General features: G+C 32.7%; 1 protein-coding gene across 1 annotated transcript in view; it reads right to left on the reverse strand.

The window, feature by feature from the left end:
- The window catches only part of bent (projectin protein bent), a 72,487-nt gene that overhangs the window by 40,068 nt on the left and 7,283 nt on the right, over positions 1-25,136 (reverse strand). Inside the window, exons 2-67 of the mRNA XM_066732450.1 lie at positions 23,936-24,417; positions 23,468-23,489; positions 22,815-22,977; positions 22,410-22,551; positions 20,284-20,419; positions 19,738-19,941; positions 19,126-19,427; positions 17,378-17,595; positions 16,852-17,257; positions 16,531-16,703; positions 16,285-16,452; positions 16,138-16,217; positions 15,789-15,954; positions 15,165-15,407; positions 14,871-14,960; positions 14,730-14,771; positions 14,399-14,416; positions 13,695-13,730; positions 13,518-13,622; positions 13,377-13,436; positions 13,244-13,291; positions 13,083-13,154; positions 12,758-12,814; positions 12,612-12,674; positions 12,483-12,530; positions 12,343-12,402; positions 12,200-12,259; positions 12,067-12,129; positions 11,927-11,986; positions 11,775-11,834; positions 11,628-11,690; positions 11,476-11,538; positions 11,328-11,390; positions 11,160-11,222; positions 11,015-11,080; positions 10,858-10,920; positions 10,722-10,787; positions 10,555-10,620; positions 10,398-10,463; positions 10,244-10,309; positions 10,099-10,164; positions 9,954-10,016; positions 9,815-9,877; positions 9,498-9,548; positions 9,350-9,400; positions 9,202-9,243; positions 8,767-8,817; positions 8,625-8,678; positions 8,494-8,547; positions 7,968-8,000; positions 7,808-7,858; positions 7,653-7,703; positions 7,491-7,541; positions 7,330-7,380; positions 7,169-7,219; positions 7,009-7,059; positions 6,841-6,891; positions 6,677-6,727; positions 6,513-6,566; positions 6,154-6,195; positions 6,009-6,050; positions 5,578-5,727; positions 4,521-4,706; positions 4,140-4,154; positions 2,761-2,940; positions 552-596 (exon numbers count right to left, since the gene is read on the reverse strand). Coding sequence (XP_066588547.1) covers positions 552-596; positions 2,761-2,940; positions 4,140-4,154; positions 4,521-4,706; positions 5,578-5,727; positions 6,009-6,050; positions 6,154-6,195; positions 6,513-6,566; positions 6,677-6,727; positions 6,841-6,891; positions 7,009-7,059; positions 7,169-7,219; positions 7,330-7,380; positions 7,491-7,541; positions 7,653-7,703; positions 7,808-7,858; positions 7,968-8,000; positions 8,494-8,547; positions 8,625-8,678; positions 8,767-8,817; positions 9,202-9,243; positions 9,350-9,400; positions 9,498-9,548; positions 9,815-9,877; positions 9,954-10,016; positions 10,099-10,164; positions 10,244-10,309; positions 10,398-10,463; positions 10,555-10,620; positions 10,722-10,787; positions 10,858-10,920; positions 11,015-11,080; positions 11,160-11,222; positions 11,328-11,390; positions 11,476-11,538; positions 11,628-11,690; positions 11,775-11,834; positions 11,927-11,986; positions 12,067-12,129; positions 12,200-12,259; positions 12,343-12,402; positions 12,483-12,530; positions 12,612-12,674; positions 12,758-12,814; positions 13,083-13,154; positions 13,244-13,291; positions 13,377-13,436; positions 13,518-13,622; positions 13,695-13,730; positions 14,399-14,416; positions 14,730-14,771; positions 14,871-14,960; positions 15,165-15,407; positions 15,789-15,954; positions 16,138-16,217; positions 16,285-16,452; positions 16,531-16,703; positions 16,852-17,257; positions 17,378-17,595; positions 19,126-19,427; positions 19,738-19,941; positions 20,284-20,419; positions 22,410-22,551; positions 22,815-22,977; positions 23,468-23,489; positions 23,936-24,248 — 5,973 coding nt within the window. The 5' untranslated portion in view covers positions 24,249-24,417. The remainder of the gene's footprint in view (positions 1-551; positions 597-2,760; positions 2,941-4,139; positions 4,155-4,520; positions 4,707-5,577; positions 5,728-6,008; positions 6,051-6,153; positions 6,196-6,512; positions 6,567-6,676; positions 6,728-6,840; positions 6,892-7,008; positions 7,060-7,168; positions 7,220-7,329; positions 7,381-7,490; positions 7,542-7,652; positions 7,704-7,807; positions 7,859-7,967; positions 8,001-8,493; positions 8,548-8,624; positions 8,679-8,766; positions 8,818-9,201; positions 9,244-9,349; positions 9,401-9,497; positions 9,549-9,814; positions 9,878-9,953; positions 10,017-10,098; positions 10,165-10,243; positions 10,310-10,397; positions 10,464-10,554; positions 10,621-10,721; positions 10,788-10,857; positions 10,921-11,014; positions 11,081-11,159; positions 11,223-11,327; positions 11,391-11,475; positions 11,539-11,627; positions 11,691-11,774; positions 11,835-11,926; positions 11,987-12,066; positions 12,130-12,199; positions 12,260-12,342; positions 12,403-12,482; positions 12,531-12,611; positions 12,675-12,757; positions 12,815-13,082; positions 13,155-13,243; positions 13,292-13,376; positions 13,437-13,517; positions 13,623-13,694; positions 13,731-14,398; positions 14,417-14,729; positions 14,772-14,870; positions 14,961-15,164; positions 15,408-15,788; positions 15,955-16,137; positions 16,218-16,284; positions 16,453-16,530; positions 16,704-16,851; positions 17,258-17,377; positions 17,596-19,125; positions 19,428-19,737; positions 19,942-20,283; positions 20,420-22,409; positions 22,552-22,814; positions 22,978-23,467; positions 23,490-23,935; positions 24,418-25,136) is intronic.

The raw sequence follows: 25,136 nt of genomic DNA on the forward strand, positions 1-25,136 counted from the left end.
CTTGGAGACTATATAAGATTATTATTATTGTTGGATTATTCCATAGTTGCCGTTGTGCAGATCCGTGCCAGGTGCAGGTGCAATTTTTTTGCTTTGTTTTTCATTCGTCGGCCATTTTTAGTATAAATAATATTATATTATAAATAGTATAATACTGTATAGTAGAGAAAGAGAAAGAGAAAGAGAAAGAGAGAGAGAGAGAGAGAGAAATAGCTATCGAGGGCCCTGTCTTTTTTAATTTTAAACAAATCAATGCCTACTTTTAAAATTTATAGAAACTTTGAAAATTAGAAGAAAAAAAGACAAAGACCTCATTTATTATTATTCCTGTAAGTGTATGTGTGAGATAGATAAATAAATAGAGAGTGTGTGAGTAAAAGTAGATGCGATGCATTCTGGTAGTCTAGTGAGATGTGAGACGAGGCATTCGGTTCATTTCGATAATTTTTCTGCTATTTTGTTTTGTGCTTTAGCTTTTGTTTTTTATTCTAATTGTTGATTTTTATGTTTCGATCGTTTTACTTGTTGCTTTGTTTGTTTGTTTTTCTCACCTTGCGCTCGTCCACTACCTCGCCGGGTCGCAGCTTCCTATTCTCCTATGGACCAAGTCGCATATTTATATATGTGTGTTTGTTTTTTCTGTGCCTTGTAATGTGTAAACATTAATAGTGTCGTTAAATCGATTAGAAATCAATGAAATCAACGAGAAAAGTACCAATCTAGTCGTTAAATGAAATCTTGTGTAATATGACAATAACCAAATAACAATTTTTAGAAAGCCAATTACTTTTGGTGAACTTTCATAGAATAACAAAAAGTTTTATTGATTTTTTTACTAATTATGTAAAAATATCGAATTACCATCGGTTACTCGCATACTTTTCTCGATGATTTCTTTTAGAAAGCTTAAAACTAAAAATCCTCCAGTTGCTCTTCACTTCCACTGTTTCTGGCTTCACGTTGAATTTCGCTGGACCAGCTCGCTGTCTGTGAGATAATGTAGGTGGGTGGAGGAGGGGTGGGGTTGAGGTTTCCGACAAGACAAAATCTGGGGTATAGAAGCTGGGCTTGGACGAATCACGTGGTATTTTTTGCTGTTTTTTTTTTCAAATATTTTTCATGACTCAAGGGGTTGGCACAGGTAAGACTAAAGCTAATTCGTCAAAATGAAGAACAGTGCAGCAACATTTCCGGTAGAAAAAAACCGGCCAATCACGTCGGTGCTAAATCGCTAAATGCAAAGGTAATTCCTATCACTGTCTCACTGATCACTACGAAACCCAAAAACTCCAAAAATCCCCAACCAGCGGCAGCCAGTCATCTACATACTCGTTTTTTTCTGTTTTTTATTGTCCTTTTTTATTCTGCTAAGCGTGGGACCATGCGACCAATTTCGAAAACTTTATTAAGAAAATAACAAAATTATTTCTTATTTTTATCCAATGAAAATTTATGAATGTACAGACCGAGGCAAATAAATATGAAATCACACAACTAGAACATAAGAATTCATTTATCTGTATAACTTTGAGAAATATCAATTTTCACTGAGGACTTTTCAGAATTCCAATGAAAAAAGCTTCGAGAAGGTTCCATGTAATAAATTAAAACTTCTTATAGTTTACGTGATAAATGCTTTCTTATGTACCTTTATATTTTAGACTGTGATATAAGTCTCATCGTATAAAATAGAAAAGATAAAAACTTGTGGAAAATAGTTTTAATTATTATTGTTTTTAAAAAGCAATTTCAAAAGAGGAATAAGAAATAATTTTTTTATAGTTCCAAAATACTCAAAAGTACAAGGGAGATAGTATGAAATATATAAGAAAAGAAAACTCACGGAGAAAATAAAAGTTGATAAGATTTTAATGAAATTTAAGAAAATTTTAGTAGTAAAATAAAGTTTTCGATTATTATCGTTTAATAATGGGACGATGAGTTCCACTTTATGTAACGAGCGAGATAGATTTTCCGATCACAAATGGGATTCAGGAGGGGACCAGGCAAAGATAGCGATATCGGTATATTTAGTTTCATCTAGCGTAGAAAATCTTATCTCATAATGAGTAATTGCATCGAAATAGAAACCTATTCTATTTCTAGATACGCAGTAGACAAACTGGCCGTTTGACAAAATGAGCTTAATTAACGGTACACGCTAACTAAAAAATGATCGGTCCTGGTGGAACTCCTCGTCTCTTTATTCCATTTCCAAACCTTAACTTGCTTCTCCTCTTTCACCCTCTCCTCCGCATCCCTTTCCGAAACTACCACTACTTTTCACTATTCCATTCACCCTCTCCTTTACCTTTTCATTTTTTTATTAACATCTTGTTTTAACAATTGATAAATATCTTCTTTTCAATAAAAAATGCTCATTTTTCCAAAAATTTTGTACAATACCTTTTATAGTCTAAATATACTTCCCCAAAACCAATCTTTCATCTTACGAAACTCAAAAATTTCGTATTTTTTTCGCGATACAAAGTAAATTAAAAAAATCTAATTTTAAAGGTCATAGAATATTAAGAAAAGGTAATTATTCATTATAATTATACTATAGTTACTTTGTAATTTAATTTTGAAAATTATACAACAAAAGAAAAAGAAAAGACTCGAATGAAAGTGAATTTCTAGTGAGTAGTAGGGGCAGGGTGGGGAGGAGATAGTCGAATTTGAAGAAAAGTTGAAATTTGTAAAAGTCTGGTCCCACTTTAGCATAAATTTTGGGAGGAAATCGGGAAAACGTATAATTACCTCGTCACTGATGATAAGACTGGGCCTACGACCTAATTCTTCCGGCGGTATGAGAGATCCTCTTCTACTGCTGGTACCACTTCCGGGTACCAGGGAGCCTTTCCGGCTACCAGCCGGCGTCACGTCCTTGATGACCTCGATCTTCGGGGCTTCCGGTGTCTTAATTTCCGGCAGCTTCGGCTAACATTGTTTCGCGAATTGAGAAAAATCACTCTTCATCCCCCTTTAAGACCCCCACGCTGGCCTTCAGGGTTAACGCAAGCACAATGGAGTTTCTTTACGTATGCATATATGTGTGTGTGGTTAGTAAATCACAGAACCATGCAGAAAAAAACTCCCAATTAGCAGAATTCCGCAGCAAGGAAAATCTCGGATTTAAACGACTGGAAAACCAAAACCGGAAGTCCACCGTTCTCCAAAGCAAAGAACGAGAGTTTTGCTTGCTGGAGAACTCGACCAACCACAGATTTTTCTTGGACCTTTTTTTATCCTTGCGTTGGGGGCTTTACAGGATGATCTCCCGCCTGGAAAGATCCACGATGATTTTTAAACGTTGGAACAATGGCGGAGGACTGTACTCTCGCGATTTCAAAGGCGAATGGGGTCCGAATCCCGCGGGATAAAAACGGCTTTTTAGGTTTGGGGACCAGCGTCGACTGAGGTTGGAACGATGAGTTTTTGGATCGGGCACCGCGCAAAATCACCCGAAATAGCCTTCGTCCTTTTCTCCATCGAATAATCGGCGGAGGGGCTAGGGCGCAGGGGGAGGGGGCCGTTTGATCTACGACCGGTTATTCGCCAAAATAGTTTCGCTGCGCTGGGCATTCATCGCTTGCCAAGCGAAAGATTCGGGACGCCGGATTATTAGCCGCGCGAATCCACTCGGAAAGCGTTAATTGCGATTATGCCGCTCTCGCATTTCGAGGTCGACGTATTTATGGCCCATTCACGGCCGTGCGAAAAATCATCGCGAGATTACAATTTTATTGACGCCTATCTTATTTGAGTCACAGCCATGATTCCGGTTTCTACTTTATTATTATTATAGCGCAGATTTTCATTGTTTCTTTATGTCAACGTTTGTAGAGTTTTTTTTATACATAATAGATATTTATATTATAATTGAATTGTATTTTCCCCTTCCTTATTACAATTATATTAACCTGTTTTATTATTTGTGCGGTGTAATTTTTTTTTTCAATTATTAAGTCTTTTCATTACGATTAGATCATTCCGCATTGATCGTTCCTCATGATTTATCCATTACGATTCTTTTAATACCTCGAGATTAACCAATTCAGTTAAATGGATCTTCTTTACTATTGCAGGATATAAGCGATCAAGCGAAGGCCAGCTTTTAATACTTTGTCTCTACTCACCTTCGAATCGAATTTCTGTACAGGACACAAAAGAAATTTTATAAATTTAAAAATTAGTTTGTTATAATTTTTATATGGTTAATGGTAGATTTTATTGTAATTTTGTAGTCATTTGATTATTTTCATTTCTAGATAATATTTTTATTATAATATTACGTTAAAATAAAATTATTTATAATAAGAATTAATTAAAGAAATAAACATATATATATATATATATATAGAAATGAATTTAAAATATCATTATAAGAAAATGTTCTAAGTTTCCATCTAGGAAATAATTAACTCGATAATAATTAGAATTATTTTTGCTGCGATTGTGATTTAAATTCAATGTGGATTTACTGATTATAAATAATTCAAAGTATAAAATCGTGTTACCTGTGTTACTGGTCTGTCGAGTTTGGTCTTATCACGTGGAGTGTACTCAGAAAATTCGAATTCTTGTGGCTTTTCGAGCACAGCCCTCTCGTAATCCGGAATCTCCGGAAGCTCGTAGGAACCTCCTTTGGTAGGTTTTGGAGCTTTCAGCTTCTTCACCTCTGTCTTCTCGGCCTTTTCCACTTTCTGAATAACAGGAAGCATACTCTCAAAATCCATAAATAATTTTTCGTTCACGATCGAATGTAAAAGTGTTATGTAGAAAACTTCGAGGCTCACATTTAATCATTCTCGAATAATTAATAAATTAATTTTAAATTCGATTGAAATATTAGCTAGTAGAAGATTTTCGTCGATTTTTCTATTATTACTGATTTGTTATTACATATAATATAATTATTAATAAAAATTAATGAAGACGCGTTTAAAAGTTGAGCATTCATAGTGCATTTGTGGAACTGCGATGTTATTCGTTTCAATATTAATTAAGTAAATAGAAGAAAATTAAATTTGTAGTCGTAGGCAGATAGTTGAGAAAAGGTTATTCATTCGAATATTAATTGAATAGAAACAGATAGTTTTTTATATGATGCAAATCGAAGAAGGAAGCTTATTTACACTAATTATGGCAAGTAGATTTATTATTAAAAGGCACTGCCATATATCAGAATTCAGCAAGTAGAATATTTTTTATGTTTATAATCACAGTGTAGAATTAAAAGAGATTTAAAAACATTGAATATTGAAGATTTCAAGAAGAGAAAAAGTAGAAACAGCGATTAGAGAAGATAAAAGAAGATTCACAGCGAAAATAGAGAAAGAACACGTTTATAAGTTTTGAGAATTGAAAAAAGAAGAACAGGTTTAAAAGAGAAGAAAGAAGATCATATAAAGATTTAATATAAAGAGTTTCAAGAGAATGCAAAAATTAGAACAGATTTTAGAACATGAATGAATTCATAGAGAATTCAAAAGATTCACATTCATTGAAGAAATAGATGAAGAGAAAGAAATAAGAGAAGAATATGATATTTTCCTGGTCCCTCTCTAGGGCTACCTTAAGCTCAACAGTGCCATTTGCAGCCTGCTGAGGAATTTTGGGCTCCCTGGAAACTGGTTTAAGTTGGATTGTTTTAAAGTTTTCAACTTTAGCTTCCTCTTTCGGTATTCTACGTAGTTTTGGTTTCGCCTCATCGCCATTGGTTGCCTTTAGTTACATCAAATGAACGTTTAATTCCAATTTTAGACTGACAAAATTTAGCCAATTTACATAAGTTGAACTTATATCATTTAAATCTCTATCCCAATAAAGTTTTTAATTTATTCTAAATTAGTCTTCAGTTTAAAGTCAATTTACTATAAATTCAAACGAATCCTACAATTGAAGTGTGAAAATTGCAAAGTAGTTGTGTAAAAATGTATAAGTGTGATAAAAAATATGTAAATTTATTCAATATAGCTATATAATATTTTGTAAGTAAAGCTCACCTTTAACTCTACTTTCTTCAGCTCCTTTTTCTCCTCTTCAAGCTGAAATTGATTAGATTTTTATTTTGATTATAAAGAAACTACTAAAAAGAGTAATACAAAAAAATATATATTCCAACAGAAGAAGTTTTATTATTGTTTTTACCTTAGTTCCTTGTTTAAGGCTGAGTTTACGAGCTTCTTCCTTCTGTAATTTATTACAAATAAATTTAATTAAAATTTTGTATTAATTAATACAATTCCTAAAAAAAAGAAAAAAATTGTGATGAAAAGAAACATGTACCTTTTCCTCAGGGTTGCCAATCGTCTTTAGTTTGGGAGTTTCTTCCTTCTATAAATAAATTTTGAAAACCATGCCATAAAAAAATCAAATTACAAACGTAACAGAAAATCATATTTTACATTGAGTTTTTGATTCACTCATTCGTTGTTTAAATATTGTACGGTTGATAATATTTAATTCGTGTGTATATGTATATTGAACAATTTCTAGTGTTTGTGTACCTTAGCTTCCTCAGGTTTGCCTAGTGTAGATTTCGGTTTAGCAGGCTCCTCCTTCTAAAATTTGTTTTTCCATTGTAATTAAACTTTTCATCTTTTAATAAATAATAACTATATCTGTTTCAAAGTTTGTAACTGTTAGTATATAATCCTAAATGTGTTTATACCTTTTCTTCAGGTTTGCCTAATGTAGCCTTGGGCTTAGGAAGCTCCTCCTTCTAAAATTAATTTTTTCTTTATAATTTATGGTTTTACTTTTTCAATAAACAATGATTATATCTGCTTAAATGAGTGTAAGTATTTGTATAATTGTAAGTGTGTGCGTGTGTACCTTTTCTTCAGGTTTGCCTAATGTAGCCTTTGGCTTAGCAGGCTCCTCTTTCTAAAATTAATTTTTTCATTATAATTTATAGTTTTACCTTTTTATTAAAGAATAATTATATCTGCTTAACTAAGTGTAAGCAATTGTATAATCGTAAGTGTATGTATGTATGTGTACCTTTTCTTCAGGTTTGCCTAGTGTAGTCTTAGGCTTAGGAAGCTCCTCTTTCTAAAATTAATTTTTTCGTTGTAATTTACGGTTTCACTTTTTTAAGAAACAATGATAATAAGTGTTTAAATGTTTGTAAGTATTAATATAATCGTAAGTGTGCGTGTACCTTTTCTTCGGGTTTGCCTAATATAGTTTTGGGTTTAGCAGGTTCCTCCTTCTAAAATTTTTTTTTTTTTTTTATTGCAATTTAACGTTTACCACTTTTAATAAATTATAGCTACTTCTATTGAAACGTTTGTAAATGTCAGTATAATTGTGTATGTGTACCTTTTCTTCAGGTTTGCCTAAAGTAGCCTTGGGCTTAGCAGGCTCCTCCTTCTAAAATTAATTTTTTCGTTGTAATTGAAAGTTTTCCAATATTAATAAACAAGAACTATACGTGTTAAATGTTTGTAAGTTTAGTATAAGTTGTAAGTGTATATGTGTACCTTTTCTTCAGTTTTGCTTAATGTAGCCTTTGGTTTAGCAGGCTCTTCCTTCTAAAATTTATTGTTTCGTGTGAATTAATGTTTTCTTCTTTTAATAATAATAACCATATTTTGTTAAATGTTTGTAAGTATTAGTATAATTATAGTTGTGTGTTTGTGTACCTTTTCTTCAGGTTTGCCTACTGCAGCCTTTGGTTTAGCAAGCTCTTCCTTCTAAAATGCATGTTTTTGTTGTTAAAAACGATTTTTTTTTTCAATTAACAATTACTATAACTGTTTAAATGTTCGAATGTTAGTATAATTGTAAGTGTTTGTACCTTTTCTTCAGGTTTGCCTAATGTAGTCTTGGGCTTAGTAGGCTCCTCCTTCTAAAATATTTTTGTTTCTTAATAATTTACCTCTTACGTGAACAAGTAAAACTAATCTTATTGATTTTTGAAAGTAGTAGCAAATACAGTTGTGTAAATGTGTGTGTACCTTGGCTTCTGCAGGTGTCAATTTTGGCTCCTCCTGAAAATGTTTTCACTGTATGAATTTCAGTTTCGTGAGAATTGCGAAGCTAGCTGTTTGCGTTGGCACAGAATTTGCTGGTTTTAGTAATTAAAAATGAACGAATTATTCTTAGCGTTCCAATTATTATTCCCTTGAGCTGGTTAATGCTATTAATTTATATAAGTGCGTTTTCTGTTTTCTTGTATATGCTGCGCTGATTCGACAATAAAAATATTAATTTGATTTAGAACAAAGAAATTAAATAAATGTAGTTATTATTATTGAATTATAATGAATGAAAGATTAATCCGTTAAAATTTTAATTTACTTTTTAATTTGATGTAAATTGAGGCCTAATTAGCTTGCAACGTGCTAACTAATTATATTATTATGGTAATTATGTTTATTTCACGTAACATCATTAATCAAATTTAGTTTTTTTGTTGTTTAATTAATAATTGTAAATAATTAATAAAATATCAACAAATTTTCAAAATTTATTTTTATCTACCTTGGCTTCATCGGATTTGCCAATAGTTTTCGGTTTCGCGATTGGCTCCTGTTTCTACAATTACATAATTTTTATTTAAAAAATGAGTTTAAACAAAGAATTATTATACTTTAGTTTTCATCTAATTTTACCTTCGCCTCTTCCGGTTTACTAATAGATTTACGTTTTACCGGCGAATCCTCTTTCTACAATAAAATTTTTTACTATGAATAGTTCATTTATCTTAACGACAAAAAAATTGTTTAAACAAGTGTGTACTCCACATGTATATACCTTTCCGTCATCTGGTTTTAATGATTTTGGTTTTGCGATAGGCTGCTCTTTCTATAAACAATCGTATCGTATTTTTGTCAATTTTTTAACAATTGATATAAACAATAATACTCGTTTTTCTTTCTACAGAATTTATACTTTTTGAGCAATAAATTTATAAGAACTATAATGAGAAAAATCCGTAATTTTAAAAAGAGATTTATAAGATGAAGAACTATATAAATGCATTCAGATAAATCAGTGGTTATAATTAAGATAGTTCACTTGGAGGGGGTACGTAAAATGAAAATTAATGGATTTCAGAGAAAATCCAGATAAATTTATCTTGATTGACGCTAATTGGTTGGGGCTCAAACGCGTTGGTGTTTGCGATATTTGTGGGACTGCAAACGAATCTCTCACTCTGTGTAGGTGTGTGTTCATGTATGTGTGTACCTTTTCATCTTCTAATTTTTGAAGAACCTTCACCTCCTCCTTCTAAAATGAAAAGGTGTCGTGAGAAATAAATTACCGCTTGGTGCTGTTACAAAAATTTAGTTTTACGAAAGAATACTAGTTTGTGTGTGTAAAAATAAGTATGTACCTTAGTTTCGTCAGTTTTGCCTGAGATCGATTTTCGTTTTTTAGGCTCGTCCTAGAAAATTGTTTTCATGTGTGTAATTTTTTCTATTATCTTCTGTCTGTTGTATTATTCAAATTATTTGATTTGTATATATGTGAGTAAAGTGTACCTTAATTTCTTCAGGTTTTTCTGAGACGATTTTAGTTTTCGTGGTTTCGGCCTAAAATAAATTGGATTTTATAATTTATATAAAAAAAACTTTTAAACCGTGAATTTTACTTTTCCTTGGTTGACTGTTTATTTATATTAGTAACAAGTAATGTAAGTGTATTTAAGTATACCTCAATTAAACCTTTCAAAATTTTATTTGGTAGTTTCCTAATTAATGTAGGCTCAGAAATGTCCTACAAATTGTTTGTTTTAATAAATCATACAAATAAAAGTTAAACTATTATTAAATCTATGTATGCGTGTGTGTATGTGTACCTCAACTGTATCAGCTACAGGTTTACTAGATCTTCTCCTAACTGGTGTTGGCTCAGCTACTTCCTGTGATTTTTAGTTTGAATATGAGTAAATTATTAATACTCATTTTTAATAATAATTTACGTTTCTATTCGTGTACCTCAGTTGTACTATCTGTTTTTTTGCTAGGTCTTCTCTTAACTGGCGCCGGTTCAGAAACTTCCTATAATTGTTTTTGTTTTGCAATTATTATTAAAATAATAGTGTATTAGCCAAATTTGTGTGTGTATGTGTGTGTACTATACCTCAGCCTTATTATCTACAGACTTGCTAGGTCGTCTTCTAACTGGTGTTGGTTCAGCAACAATATCCTAGGATTTTTTGGTTTTAATAAATCAATGTTATAAATATTTTATTGTATAACTTATATTTGTGTGTGTATGTGTGTACCTCAACCGTATTATCTGCAGATTTGCTAGGATGCTTCGTAACTGGTGTTTGTTCATCAACAACTTCCTACGATTTTTTTTAAACAAATAAATTTTAATTTTCGTGTTAATTGATAAACAATGTTGTGCATGTTTAATTTCTAATAAGTGTGTACCTCAACTGAGCTATCTGTAGGTTTGCTAGATCGCCTCCTAACTGGTTTAGGTTCGGCAACAACTTCCTATGATTTTTTGAAATAAATAAATTATATTTTTTACACAACTGGATTAACTTTGCTATGTATTTAATTTTAAATATGTGTGCATGTGTACCTCAACTGAGCTATCAGTAGGTTTGCTAGGTCGCCTTCTAACTGGTGCTGGTTCAGCAACTGCTTCCTACGATTTTTTTTTAAATAAATAAATAATTTCCTTGATGTAAATAAAGATTACTTTTTCTACGCTGGATTTAATTTAAATCAAGTGTGTTTAATGTGTACCTCAGGTGGGCTATCTTTTGCTTTGCTAGATCGCCTCTTAGTTGTTGTTGATTCGATAACAGCTTCCTATAAATTGTTCATTTCAATAATAAGAGTTTTTTGTGTTTTTCAAAGATATATGTTTGTATGTGTGTACCTCAAGTGTTTTATCTACAGTTTGGCTAGGCCGTCTCTTAACAGGCATTGTCTCAGAAATATCCTAAGAATGAAAAAAATTTAATGTAAATTAACTAATAATATTTAACTATTTTAAATATCTTTATGAATTTGTGTTGGTGTGAGTGAAAGAGTACCTCAGTTATACTAATATCTACGGGTTTACTTTGTCGTCTCCTAACTGAAAATGATTTAGGGACCTCCTGCGATTGTTTAAAATAAATTGATTATAGTTTTTATGTACATATTTTTATTTTATTTGCACTACGTGGTTATGTATACCTCAACTGTATTCTCTGTAGATTTGCTAGGTCGTCTCCTAACTGGTAGGGATTCTGATATACTCTAAAAAAATTTGTTTCAACATAAGCTAAAATTGCTTACTATCTTTTATTTAAATTTATTTATAAACTTTAATTAAAGTTTTTTATTATTATATCACAAGTATACCTCATCAGTTTCAGTTACTTTAGTGCTAGAACGTCTTCTAACTAGAGTAGGCTCCGCGATCTCCTAAAAAGTTTTATCATAAAAATAAATTAAATAAATAATCTGGTATATAAATTGAATAAACTTTCAATTGTTTTTTGCAATGTACCTGGGCCGTGTGATCAACCGATTTGCTAGGTCGTTTTCTAATCGTTGTAGTTTCAGTTACACTCTAAAATTTGTTATTAAGTTTTTTTTAATTAATCTACTAACCAATGAAACAAGTAATTTTGGAAATTTTGCAATTTCATTTCTATCTACCTCAACTGTGTGATCTACCGATTTGCTAGGACGTTTCCTAATTGTTGCAGGTTCAGTTACTTCCTATAAAATAGTTTATAAAACAATATCTAAATAAAAGCTTATAATATGAAAAAAAAAACATTTTATGCGTATGTGTTTGTGTACCTCAACTGTGTATTCTATCGTTTTTGGTCGTCTCCTAACCGGGATAGGCTCAGATATACTCTAAAATAATAAAATAAAATAAAAGATAAAAACTAGCTACACACAAACACTTTTTACTATTTTTATAAATTTATTGGCGTGTGATTGTGTACCTCATTCGTATCAATTATCGTTTTACTAGAACGTCTGCTAAATGTGGATCCAGTTACACTCTATAACATTTATTTATTAATACAAAATCAATGATCTGCCGAACAATAATAATTAATTTATAAAATTTGACAATTTCTACCTTATCTGTTTCATCTACGAATTTGTTTAAACGTTTTCTAAGCGTTGTAGGCTCGGACAATTCCTATATATGTTAAAAAAAAATACATTTATGGACATAAAATACTTAATTCTTTGTGTATGTGTTTGTGTACCTCAACTGTGTATTCTATTGGTTTTGGTCGTCTCCTAATGGGGCTAGGCTCTGATATGCTCTAAAATTGTAATAAAATAAAATAAAAAAAATATTAACAATTGTTTACAGCCTTGATGAATTAATTAATGATTGTTTGTGTACCTCGTCTGTGTCAGTAACAATTTTACTGGAACGCCTACTAAATGTGGACTCTATCACGCTCTATAATATTAAAAAAAATAATAATAATAAATATTACTTTTTTGTGTTTAGTTTATTGTGAATATAAGTGTAAAGTGTACCTCTTGCTTTTCTGAACGATAAGTGGTAGTGTCTGAATCAGATTCCTCCTAGAATATAGGATTTAAAAATATATGAACTAAGTTTGTGTATTTGTCAGTAAAATTTTTTGTTTGTGTGAGTGAATATACCTCAGTTTCTTCAGATTCGTCTGATGGACGAACTGGTTTAACGGATTTATATCTGTGTTTGTCCTGAAATAGTTCGTTTCATTGATAAATAATTACTAGAAATTAATTTTTAAAGTGGGAAATGTGTGTTTGTGTGAAATTTGTACCTCTTTAGTATCGTCTTGTTTAATTGCCAGTGGCGATGGTTTCAATTTTTTAGGTGCCTAAAATAGTGACGCCATCAATAAAAATATCGAATTTCGTGGAAAAATAACAACAAAACAATCGAGCGGACAAATTCATTCAAAATGAGATCAAAAAAGGGGATAGATCTAAAGATTTACCAAACTAAAATTTGAAATTATCATGCAAGCAAAAACTATACTTACACTGATCACAGTTAATCGATAATTAACTTTTATGACTTTCTAACGTGACAAAAATTTATAAACAAAATGCAAAGGGTTTTGGCAAATAAACAATTAGTCTTACCTTTTCAGCGTCTGTTTTCTTTTTCTCAATGACGGAGGATCGTCTGCTTTCTGTTTTTGTTTCCTCCTCGGTCTGAAAAATATATTTATAACAAAATGTTAAAATTTATAAATAAATTTTTAAAATACATAAATGTGATTATAGTAAAAGAAATCAATTACTTTTTGAACGGAGACCCGGCGTGTTGGCGATTTTATGCCGTCCGGTGTCTATAAAAAAGTGTTTATAAATTATGAATAAATAAACAATTTCAGGACATAACGATAAAAATTAAATAACGTAGGAAAATCATACCTTTTCTTCCTCGGTCGTGACGAGCGAACTTCGTCTACTCTCAGATTTTAGTTCTTCCACCTGTTAAATATTGTTGGACAATAGTCCTTTATGTAAATATCCTTTAACAATTGTTTTTAATAGTTTGTCAGAAAAACTTACGCGGGTTACTGATTGTTTACGCGTCGTAACAGTTTTCTCAGGCTTTGGTGTTGTTTCTCTCGAGGCCTCTTTGGATTCTGGTTCTTTTTTCTTGAGTGACTTCCTCTGCAAAATATAAATTTAATTAAATAAACAAATTCTACTAATAATTATAAATAATGCCAAATACAATCATACCTTTTCTGGTTCTTTCTTGTCCTCTTCTGGCTTCTTCTAGAGAAAGAAATTAATTTAAATTGTATGATTAATTTTTATGAAATATTTTACCGTTATTAAAAATATATATATATATATATTGATTAATTCTTTATATACCTTGAGAGATTTGCGTCGTTCTTCAATATTATTAACAATCTCCTCATCTTTCTGTAGAGTTGAAATATAATTTCAGTGACATGTAAGCTTTATAGAATATTTTAAACAGATAAGGAAGAAAACAAGATGGAACACAGATAGACAGAAATGAAGAAATAAAAAGCGCTTAAGAAGCAGACAATAAAGTTTTGACAGATTTTGAAACAAATAAATGGCCCAGCTTCTTTTAGGATAGGGAGAATAGTGAGGGACAAAGACAGTAATCAATAAAATCGATTGACCTGCAACAAGCATATTTTGAATATTATTGCAAAGCTGTAATGAGAAAATTGAAAATTAATTTATTATAAGCAGAGGCTGCAAATTAAGTAAAAATTATTAATATGCTGAAAAGAACATTTTTTTGAAGCATTTAACACACGTTATCCAATTGCTTTAGAAATAAATTCTTTTTGATATAGTAATTGCTTTTGAAAGCTCTTTTAAAAGTCTGTTCGCTGAAAGTACTTGACAATTCGAGCGTATACATTACCGATAATCCCAATTTTTAGAAACTGATCACTCACCTGAAGAATTTCCATTTTCTAAAAGAGAAACAAAACTAATATTAGCAAAATTAAATGATAAGTAATTGAAGTTACATTTGTTTATGATAAAAGCACTTTATATTTGATTTTATTGAAAAACTCTTGAATAATTAATAAAGAATTATTTAAAAATGAAATAAATATTTTTTAAGTAATAAATATCTTCGGTTCGTCGATACAGATATAACATGAGAGAAAACATAAAAGTGATATCAAAGCATAACAAAAATTTTAACGAGGGATTGCAAGGCACAATAAAAATATTGTTTATGTATGAGTGTATAAATAAAAAAAAGAATAAAAAAAATACCTTAGGTTTGTGGATACCATTTGGTTTATAATCCGGTATGTCCTTGAAAAAAAAATTTAAAAAATTATATTTCCTCCTAGCTGATCAAAAGAGTCGTTATTTAGTTTTCTTAGTGTAAAATGTGTGTGTGCGTGTGTGTACCTCGACCTGAGAAATGGTCTCTGTTTCGGATTCTTCGACAATAATTTCAGTGATGCTAGACTCGACAATACTGACTTCGTCATCGTAATCCTCGTCGTCGCTCCAAATCGATTTTCGGACCTAATCAATTCGTAAAAAAAAAAATAGATCCTAATTTGTGTGTAGTAGAGTTTACGTGTATTTTCGTGAGTCACAGGTTCAAGAAAAAGCATTCGGAATATCGGGGATCACAAATTGCACAAAGTTGTGGAAAGGTAATTAAAATTTGATAAATTTTTGTGAAATGTGTACTACCTTCTCCTCTTCTATTTTCTCCTCTTTTTCTTCCTTCTTTTCCACTTTCTTCTCGATCTTCTTCTCCTCTTTTTCTTCCTTCTTTTCCACCTTCTTCTCGACCTTCTTCTCCTCTTTTTCTTCCTTCTTTTCTACTTTCTTCTCGATCTTTTCCTCCTCTTCCTCCTTCTTCTCCTCTTTCTTCTCCACCTTCTTCTTCTTCTTAACCTCCTCTTCTTCCTCCTCTTTTTTCTCTTCCTTTTTCTAAATAGAAATTGGGAAAAACACCATGCAATTTTTTAACCTCATGTCAAAACATTCTTCAATGCTCGATGCAACAAATTTAATTAAACACTTGTCAGATCTTCTATAAAACTAAAGGACCATTGCCATTAAGGGGGTGGGGGGTGGGTAATACCAGACTCAATAATCATCGTTATTACAATATATACAGAGTATAATTAAATAGGGAATGAGACTTGTGAATTAATGACTAAAAAATTATTAACTAAGTACAATTTGGGTTGAACGAATGGATTATATTCTATGTGGCAACGTCGGAATCATAAGATACTTAATCATTTTTGACGAACCAAAGTTTCGTAGTTGATAATTTAAGACTGTCTCCTTGAAGTTGTAACTTACCTTAACGACCAGTCTACAGGTCGATTCCTCTTTGCCCCATTCGTTGCTCACTACAACCTTGTAAGTTCCTGATAATTCAGTGGTGGCAGATGTGATACTTAGCTTCATATCTATGCCATTGAACGATATCATGAATTCCTTGGAAGCTTTGACCACTTGAGAATCTCTAAAAGTTCAAAAAAGGACCGTAAGAAAAATTATTAATTCAAAAAAAAAGTTTGATATTAATAATAAAACAAATCATTTGAATCAAAACTAAGATTAAAACTAAATTTAAAAATTATAAATGTGAAATAAAAGATCTAATGTCAAGAGTAAAAAAATTAAAAGAAACCTGTGAAAAGCTTACCTGTACCACGTGATCGTAACTTTTCTGTCTTGCTCGGTGAGACTGGCAACCAAATCGATCGATTTGCCTTCCTCGATGGTCTACAGTTCAAAAAAGGGAAAATGAAAATTTTCACGATGTAAAAAATAAAAAAATATAACAATTTACCGCCGATTTGAGGCCAGATGCAATTCTGGGTCGTTCTCCTTCTTCAATTTCGGTGACTTCTACTACTTGAGACGTCGCTTCACCCTTCTCATTGCGAGCAACGAGCTTGTACGTACCCTTATCAGCCTTTGACATTTGCTCGATTTCCAACTTGACCGCGAATTCCCCCTAAAAATTTGAAAATTCCCCTATGAGACCCATCCACGACGAGAAACGATCTCTTCCAGCTGTCTGACCAAAACTCACGTCTTTCACTTGCTCCACGTGCACTTTATGCCTGTTATCTTCCTTGACAGCTTTGGTCTCTTTGAACCAAGTACAGTCTGGTGCAAATTTCGAGAGAACGTGACATTCGACTATAATCGTCTTCTTCTTAACGATCTTCACAACCTTCGGTTTCTCCTTGATCACTGGTATAACTAAAAAGCCAAAGTATCAAAAATGAACTATCTTTTCCATCATTCGAAATATCTCTATAAATTTTAACATATACATAGAAAATCTATATCAGATCATTTTTGCAAAAAAAGAAGTTTAAATAAATTTTAACAGAGGGAATTATCTTACTCTCAACATTAAGGGTGAGATTCGCATTGAGTTCGCCTAGGGAGTTTTTGATGTTGCACTTGTACAGTCCGGAGTCTTCTGGGCTCGGGTCATTCAAGGTCAGCTTGATATTGTAAACATCCTCTGTCTCCTTGACGATGCTGATGCTGATTTTCGACGATTCCTTGACGACCTTACCCCCGAACGTCCACACGATATCCGGTTTTGGATCTGCCTTGACCTTGCACTCCATTACCACTAGTTTACCCTGATTCTGCGACTGAATCCTCGGCTTCTCCACGAAGCTTGGTCCGTCCCCTTCCGGTTCCGGTTCTGCCTCTATATTCAAATTCAGGTTGGCGTTGCTCTCGCCAAATTCGTTCTTTACGTGACACCTGTAAGTGCCGCCATCCGGTGCTGCTGGATCCTGTAGAAAGAAAAAAGGTTTGTAAAATCTCTTCAACAAAAGTTCTTGATTCACTCAAGAACGAGGTGAAAAAACTTGAAATAATGTTTAAATGAAAATGATTGAAGAAACAATACTCACTCTAATTTCCAGCGTTAGCTCGTAAATATCCTCTTCGACGGTTTTGGACTTGATAGAAATCTTTGAGGTTTCTGATACGACGTTGGTACCACGGAACCACGTGACTTCCGGTTTCGGCTTAGCCCTGCATTTGCACTTCATAGTGATTAGCGTTCCACTCTCGTTCGGTATGATTCGCGGCTTCTCCACGAAGGAAGGTGCGAATCCCGCGCTCTCCTCTGCATCTTGGAAAGATCCAAGGTCATTTACCGCCATTTTGGTACCGGGGCGTCGATTGTGCAGCAGTAGCGTTGTGATAGGAATTTTCACGAAGGTTTTTTAGATATTCACAAATATTTGTCCTCCTCCCTTATCGTGCAGATTCTTATCATAGCTTTCACGATCGACCCCCGATATTCTTCAAGGTGACCTTTCAAGGTCAAGCCAAATGGAGAGGGTTCTTACTCGGATTAAGAAAAAGAATGAAAAATGCAGGAGGCGCAATTTGGTTTTAAATTAGTTAGGATTTTCAAAACGCCAAGCCAATATAATTTTGCGGATCTTCGTTATTCAAGCTGTTACTTCCAGTTACTTACCGATTAATTATGGATTTCTTTCATTCGCTACGAGAATAATTCGAGAAAAGTGAGAGTTTTCATTTCATTTATATCAACGCACGTGCGAGGATGCCCTTCGACATTGCAAGACAAGTAGAGAAAACGACCACAAAATAGGATGAAAAGAGAGAAAAAGAGATAGACAGAGAGAGAGAGAGAGAGAGAGAGAGAGAGAGAGAGAATATACAAATGAAAAAAATCATGGAAGAGATCCTGTTTCTCTCATTTATGCTTCGTACAGTTTTTCCATGATCCCCCTTTGTTTTAGAAATATCCTTTCCCTAATCAACTGATAAATTATACCCTCGTTGTTCTAATTAATAAATACTAATATAATATTGTAATAATATTTTAAAAACATCCAATTCTAATACGTTTTTTAATAGTATAATTTAATAAGACAACGTGACTAAAAAATTATTACAATATTATTATATTCATTTCTGTATAATAATAATAATATATATAGTAATATTTATATTATGGTTTATTGCTCGGTTCCAATACATTGTACATGACCTCGATCCTCGTAAAAATTCCAAGAATGAATCATTTCACGTGCAAAACGAGCTTCATGCCTATAATTTCGCAGGAAGAAAAAGAGTCTTATTTCTACCATTGGCTACATTGAAAGGCAAGAAAACGCCACGATGCATCATACCATTACATGCAACGAGATACCCTTTATATTCTTAAGGTCTAACGCTGATAGGAGAATCAAGGTCATTTGCACAAATGAGAGTAATGCTTCACCAAAGAGTTCATTATTATTGACCATTACTACTTAACTATTTCAGTAATGGTGAATATTGGTTTATCTTCATTCATTCATAATTTAACAAGTATAATACAAGCATAAACTCTACTCGTTTATCATTTTACTATCACCCAAATGCAGTTCAATTTCAATTTTGCAATAAATGTTTCAGTTTCTTGATAAACCAATAATGCTTATCAAAAGATCCACTGTTTACAATATTTTCAGGATCTCCTCCGATTCGTACAGATGAAAATCGTCACATTCCAAGGACACGTGACTTCCGTAGGGGTTACCAAACATAATTTGTGAGAGTGAATTTGAAAATGGGCGTGGCAATAGTATAATGTGGGCGTAGATTTTTTTGAGAGGTGTGAGGGGAGTGTAGGACTTGCCTTGGAAGTTGAGGGAGATGTTCGCATTACTCTCGCCAAAGTTGTTAAAGGCGTTGCATCGATAATTCCCACCGTCAGCCTTAGTGGGGTTATTGATTTCAAGTGTGAGAAGATACGTGTCCTTGCTGATGGCCTTGCGCGACATCTTCACGCGGTGATTGTCCGCTATCGCCTTTTGACCTTGGAACCACGTGATGTCGGGCACAGGATGGGCCTCCAGAATACACTCCATTATCAGGATGTCACCCTCCTGACGGATCGTCGGCTTCTTTGGGAAACGCGGTGGCTTCCCATCCGGAATTCTACCATTAATATTACACACCTTAGGCCACGCCCCCAATTCCAAAATTCAACTATATACACTGCCCTTTCTCACCAATCCCACTTATCATCACGATTTCTAATCTCAAAATTAAAATTTCACGTGTTTTGACGAATAAGCTGCATCTAATTATTAGCAATTTTAATATTATTCAGTTTTCACATTTATTTATAACGATCTTAAATTTATTCATTTTTCAAATTCTTTTTACAACGATAAAATTTTGCTAGGATCAGTAATGGTTATAGCGTATATAGTGTGAATTTTCGGAGAGTAGGGGAGTGTCCTACTTGAGTCTATCACCGCCCTCGAAATTGAGGTTGATGGTGGCCACGCCCTGCCCGTGTTTATTCTTCGCAATTGCCCTGTACTCGCCAGCATCAGCTTTCGCTACATTGTCGATCCTCAACCTTGCCAGGTGGTATAGCTTTTGATCCAGCTCCAAAGACACTTGAAATCTTCCACCCTCGCGCACCTCCTCGCTACCGTGATACCTACACGATCCTCTCGCGTCATTGACCTATTCTTTCGACGAATTCATTTCGAAAGTACGAATTTTTATCGACTTTTTTTATTATCCTCGAATTTAACGCGTCTTTGCCCTTTTCAACTTGTTCCTTTTGAAGGAAGAATTAATAAAATTCTAATAGGAAAAAGGGATTAAAATTACAATAATAGAGAAACTCTTGATAATGAAAATGAAGAAAGTGGGAGGAGGCAGAAAAGTACAGGGGGTTTCAATTTTAATTACAAGTTCAGGGCTTTTCCTCCGAAAGTAAAATAGATCTACCTGCGTTATTCGTACTTTCGTTTATGATTCTCCAGCTATATCTTACCATTTAACAGATGGCTTTGGATCGCCAGCTAGTCGACATTCGAAGGTGATGGTATTACCGTCGTCTGATTGTCTTATTACCGGTCGCTCGGTGAAAGTAGGCTTAATACCATCGTCGGGCACTGGAGCCTCGTCGCCTATTTTACATGATAAACTATTTTTTTCTTTTCGTACAAACTTATTTCATCGAGGCTCGGGCAAAAATTAATCGAATTTTCGTTTATAGAACGAATATAAATATGCAATCAAATATAAATTTAATTTTTAAGACTAAATTTACAGCTTGATATGATAATTCCTTTATAAATTAAACCAATAAATAATTATTCGAAAATAAACAATAAATTCGAGATGGATTCGATGAATTTTTCTCCAAACAATTTGGAGTCACGTATCGATGCTTAAGTCTAGTCATCGAATCGTAGAAGATATTTCACGCTCATCGAAGATACAACATATTTACTGCCACTAGTAAAAATTACAGGACAATTGATGAGGAACGAATAGAAGAATGTAGAATCAAATGGTGTGCTATAATCCTTGAAATATGAAAATTCTCGCTTGTATCTTAGGTTGCTCGCATCGTTGGGAGACTTCTCAACACTCTAAAGAGAATTTTTGTCAAATACTAGAGAGAAAACTTCGCAATCCTAACCCTCCTTGATTTTGATGACCCAAGTCTCTTACCCAAGTTAAGTAAGAAAATCCAGGAAAACATCAAAATAAAATTTAGCACAAGCGTTTTGTAAAATGCTGAGTCTGTGTTGTGTGAGAATTATATTTAAATTATTAAGGGCTTTGTATGAAATTCGAAACAAACAAATGGCAGAATGAACACTCGATGATATAAAAAAATTACCAGCAACCTAATAAAGCGTCAGTAAACTAGGGCGATGTGAGAGACCTTGTAGCCAGGATGCTCGTTGGATTTTTTATAAAATATGTGTTTAAAATTATATGGCCATTTTTTATAATAAATATTTTTTTATACAATGACAAAAATTACTGTTTCATCTTTTAATTGCATCCATGCTAGTCGGTCCAATTAATACGTCATATAAGCAGCAATTACGTTACGGATTAATTCTGTTGTGCAGTCTACTCTGTGAAGGTGGACGAAAATCCAGTCCTGATTTTTTTTTTTTTTTCATTGATTATTCTAGTATTTTTTTTCATCCTCCTATTTATTTTTCATAATCGGTATCAACCGGGCTGTATATCGTGGCTCATCGATACGTGCTCGAATAATTGATAAACGTCATCGTAAACAAAATAATGAATACACATGTGATTATGCATACACAGACGCGTAAATGTTGTGTATACCAGTCGCCAAGAAATGCTGAGAAGAAGAGATGATTTTTACTTGGAACGAGAGAATAGAAAAAATAATAAACAATAGTATAAGCATCCAAGGATAACAAAGAAAAAAAAGAGAAAAATAGAAAGAGAAATAGAGGTAGTTTTATGCACGACAAGAATTTTACTCGATATACATTTATGTAATAACTTCTGGTCAGGTGTATTATGAATACGTGACCAAGAGGTTTTTTGGTATCCGGCAAAATTCGAGCTGAATAAAACTGGAGAGATGAAAAATTGTCGATATACATCCCGAGTGAAAGTTATTTGTTTTTTAAAGAAAGAAAGAAGAAATAAAGATTAATGACCGATTATTTAATTTGCATAACAGTTGCTATATCATAAGAAAAAAATATTTACAGAAAAATATGTACAATTTTCCATTGTTAATTAATATAATTATTTAATTATTTTTGCAGCGATTTATTAATTAATGCAACGCAGCAAACATAATTATGCGTCAATTTATAAATAATAATAATCAATATTTTATCGATTAAGTTTTTCCTAATAGCTCTTAATATTGAAATATATAAAAATTAATTGATTTGATAATTAATTTATGAGAAAGGATAGCAGCAAGGAAAATGATAAATTTCTAATAAAGTCAAATGTTATTTATTGAATTTTTCTAAGAAAAATCAATTCGATATTAATCGCAGCAAAGAAAATAATCGGTGATGAATGAACAGGATTAATGGCGAATTAGCTTTTTGTATGTTTTTTATGTTTTTGATCGAAGCGAATATCTGTTTTGGTACTTACTGTCGAAATTCAGGGAGATCGTCGCATTGGACTCGCCGAGCTCGTTCTTCGCTGTGACTTTGTATTTGCCAGCATCCTCAACAGTCACATTTCTTATTTCCAGAGTAGCGAAGTACGAGTGGCCATCCTTGTCGACGGTCAGCTAAAAAGGAATTCGTCAAAAATAAATAAAACATTGAAAACCATAGAAGAAAAATTTGCAAAAATTACTCCAACCAAAACCATTATTGCTAAAAATTGGAAAATATCTCAGTTTTATTTAAATACTAATTACTGATTAATAAAATATATTGTCGGTCTAGATTATTAATATCACTATTAATATATCATACATTTTTGCAATACTTCTTAATTGTTATAAAAATACATAATAACAGACATAAATGTTTAGCTTTTGAAGCTTGCCTTATGCCTTGCTGAGTCCTTGACAATATTTCCATCCTGAAACCACGTGACCTTGGGGGTAGGATCAGCGGTGATACGACATTCGAATAACAAACGTTTCCCGTCGTCTTCCTGCCTGATCGCTGGTTTCTTGGCGAAAGTTGGCGCGATACCATCGATTTGTCTATAAGCGAGTTAGCAATTGTTAAAGTTTTCATTAAAAACCTAATTTTTTGTATAACGCCAAACAATTATAAACGTATCAGTTTAGCATTACAATGTATTAATCTGAAAACTCTTAAAATTAAAGATTAGCAAAATTCTCTGCAAAAATTCTGACGACATTAAAAACCTTTATTGTTAATTAAGGAGTTCGATTGGTTTAATAAGGGGAGAAAGTCCACTCTTGCAAAGCTCACTCACCCTCTTCTTCTATTAAAGGAGGAAACGGCAGCTATAGAAGCGAATGGAAAGAAAAACAAAATAAGCGGTATATTAATTATAAGCCACAATAATAATAATAATAATTACTAAATAAAAATGAATTAATGAGCAAAACAGTGCTTTTGATTATGTGTGAGTAGAGAGCCTTGAGAAGCCACGCTTGCTCAAAAACGTTATTATTATTTATTTTTTTTTTTTTTTCAAGAAATTTCCTGTTTAGTAAAACTTACTTTTCTCTAGGCTCATCCACAGCTGAAAACGCGAAATATTGATAAATTCATTAAAAAAATAATAAATCATACAAATTTTCTATATACTTAGTAGATAATTTTTCTTAACTATACAGCGTTAATTATACTTGAAAAATCTAACTTTCTAAATATATCTTCCATTGATTAACATCGTAACGACCAAACAGCCCAGTTTTTCCATTCAAATAATTCACAATTTTTTTCAAAAAAGTATTCACTCTGAACAATAAACTATCGTAAAAAAATATATAAATAAAAAAAATTTAAAAAGGATCCACGCTACAAACAGAGACATATGTATGATTGTACGAAATTAAATAATTGAAATGCAAATATATTTTCAGTTGATATAATTTTCATAAAAAATCAGTAAAAATCTAAGTAAAAATGTGAAGTATATAAAGTGTTGAAGGAATATACTAGAAAAACAAAAGAAAATTGACTTACGACTGAAGTTGAGGTTGATGGAAGCTGCGACCTCGCCCATCTTGTTCTTGGCCTTGACCTTGTAGAGTCCGGCATCTGTCTCGATGACGTCATCGAGCTCAAGAACAACCAGGAACTTGTTGGTTCCAACGCTTTGAACCCGGAAGTTGGTCCTGTCATCCTGGCTGAGTTCGGTTTCACCCCGGAACCAGGAGATTTCCGGTTTTGGCGAGCTGACCAGCTGACATTCGAAGATCAGCCGGTTACCCTCGTCTTCCTGCCGGAGTTGGGGCTTCTGCGTGAAGCTAGGTGCGAAGTCATCGGCGACCCCCATCCTGACTAGCAGGGGCGCCTCTCCTCAGAACCAACCGATGCACCTCTGCAAAACTCCCAACACTTTTTCTACAGGAAAACCCACTACACCTTCTTCTTCAAAAACCACCACCTCCTCCTCCTTCTCCTCCTCCTGTTCACAGATAGCTTTCCTCCCCTTTACACCAAATCTGTAATTTAGAATAAATTCAATTTTATCTTTCAATATTTATTTATTCCAAGTAGAATGAACTATTCATTTTATTAAAAATTAACGACTCGAGAATTTTGTGAAAAGAAAACATTGTCTTTTAAAGGCTTACAAATTTTGAAAAATAAATCTTTTTTTGATTGTTTTTTGCTATACACAGAGATTTTTTTCATTTTGAAATTATTAATGTCTCAATAGACTTATGAGTAGTACGAAAGAATTAAATTAAGTATAGCTGCAGGTTGGTTCTGTGAATAAAATTCTAATGCTAATTACAAATTGCATTATTTTCCGATGAATTTCAATTAGTTGATACTATATAACTTTATAATTTTTAATGAGATATAAATCGATTAAAGATTTTTTTAACAATGATTTTTTGATTTCTATAAAAATACTTATTAATTCATCATGGGCATAGTTTTATAGAGATCGTTTCCATTATGAGGAGACTTTTTAAGGTTTATACTACTGATTGGAATTCATTATTGAACGAATTTGGAAATCGAGCATAGCGAATTTTGGTGGAATCCATCATGACTAAGGCAAGAGCATATTTTCAAAGACAACCAAGGCCGTAGAGTGACGCAATGGCTCTATTATTAATGCGGCTCTTGGCTCGAAAATAGGTGGGCCGGTTATCTTGGTAATCGGTTATTATGCTTGGCATCTACCCGTGGAAACACAGACGCGTCTTAT

This window comes from Prorops nasuta, unplaced genomic scaffold, assembly GCF_024137725.1.
Source record: "Prorops nasuta isolate Cenicafe-Biocafe unplaced genomic scaffold, Cenicafe_Pnas_1.2 PNAS00010, whole genome shotgun sequence".
NCBI lineage: Eukaryota > Metazoa > Arthropoda > Insecta > Hymenoptera > Bethylidae > Prorops > Prorops nasuta.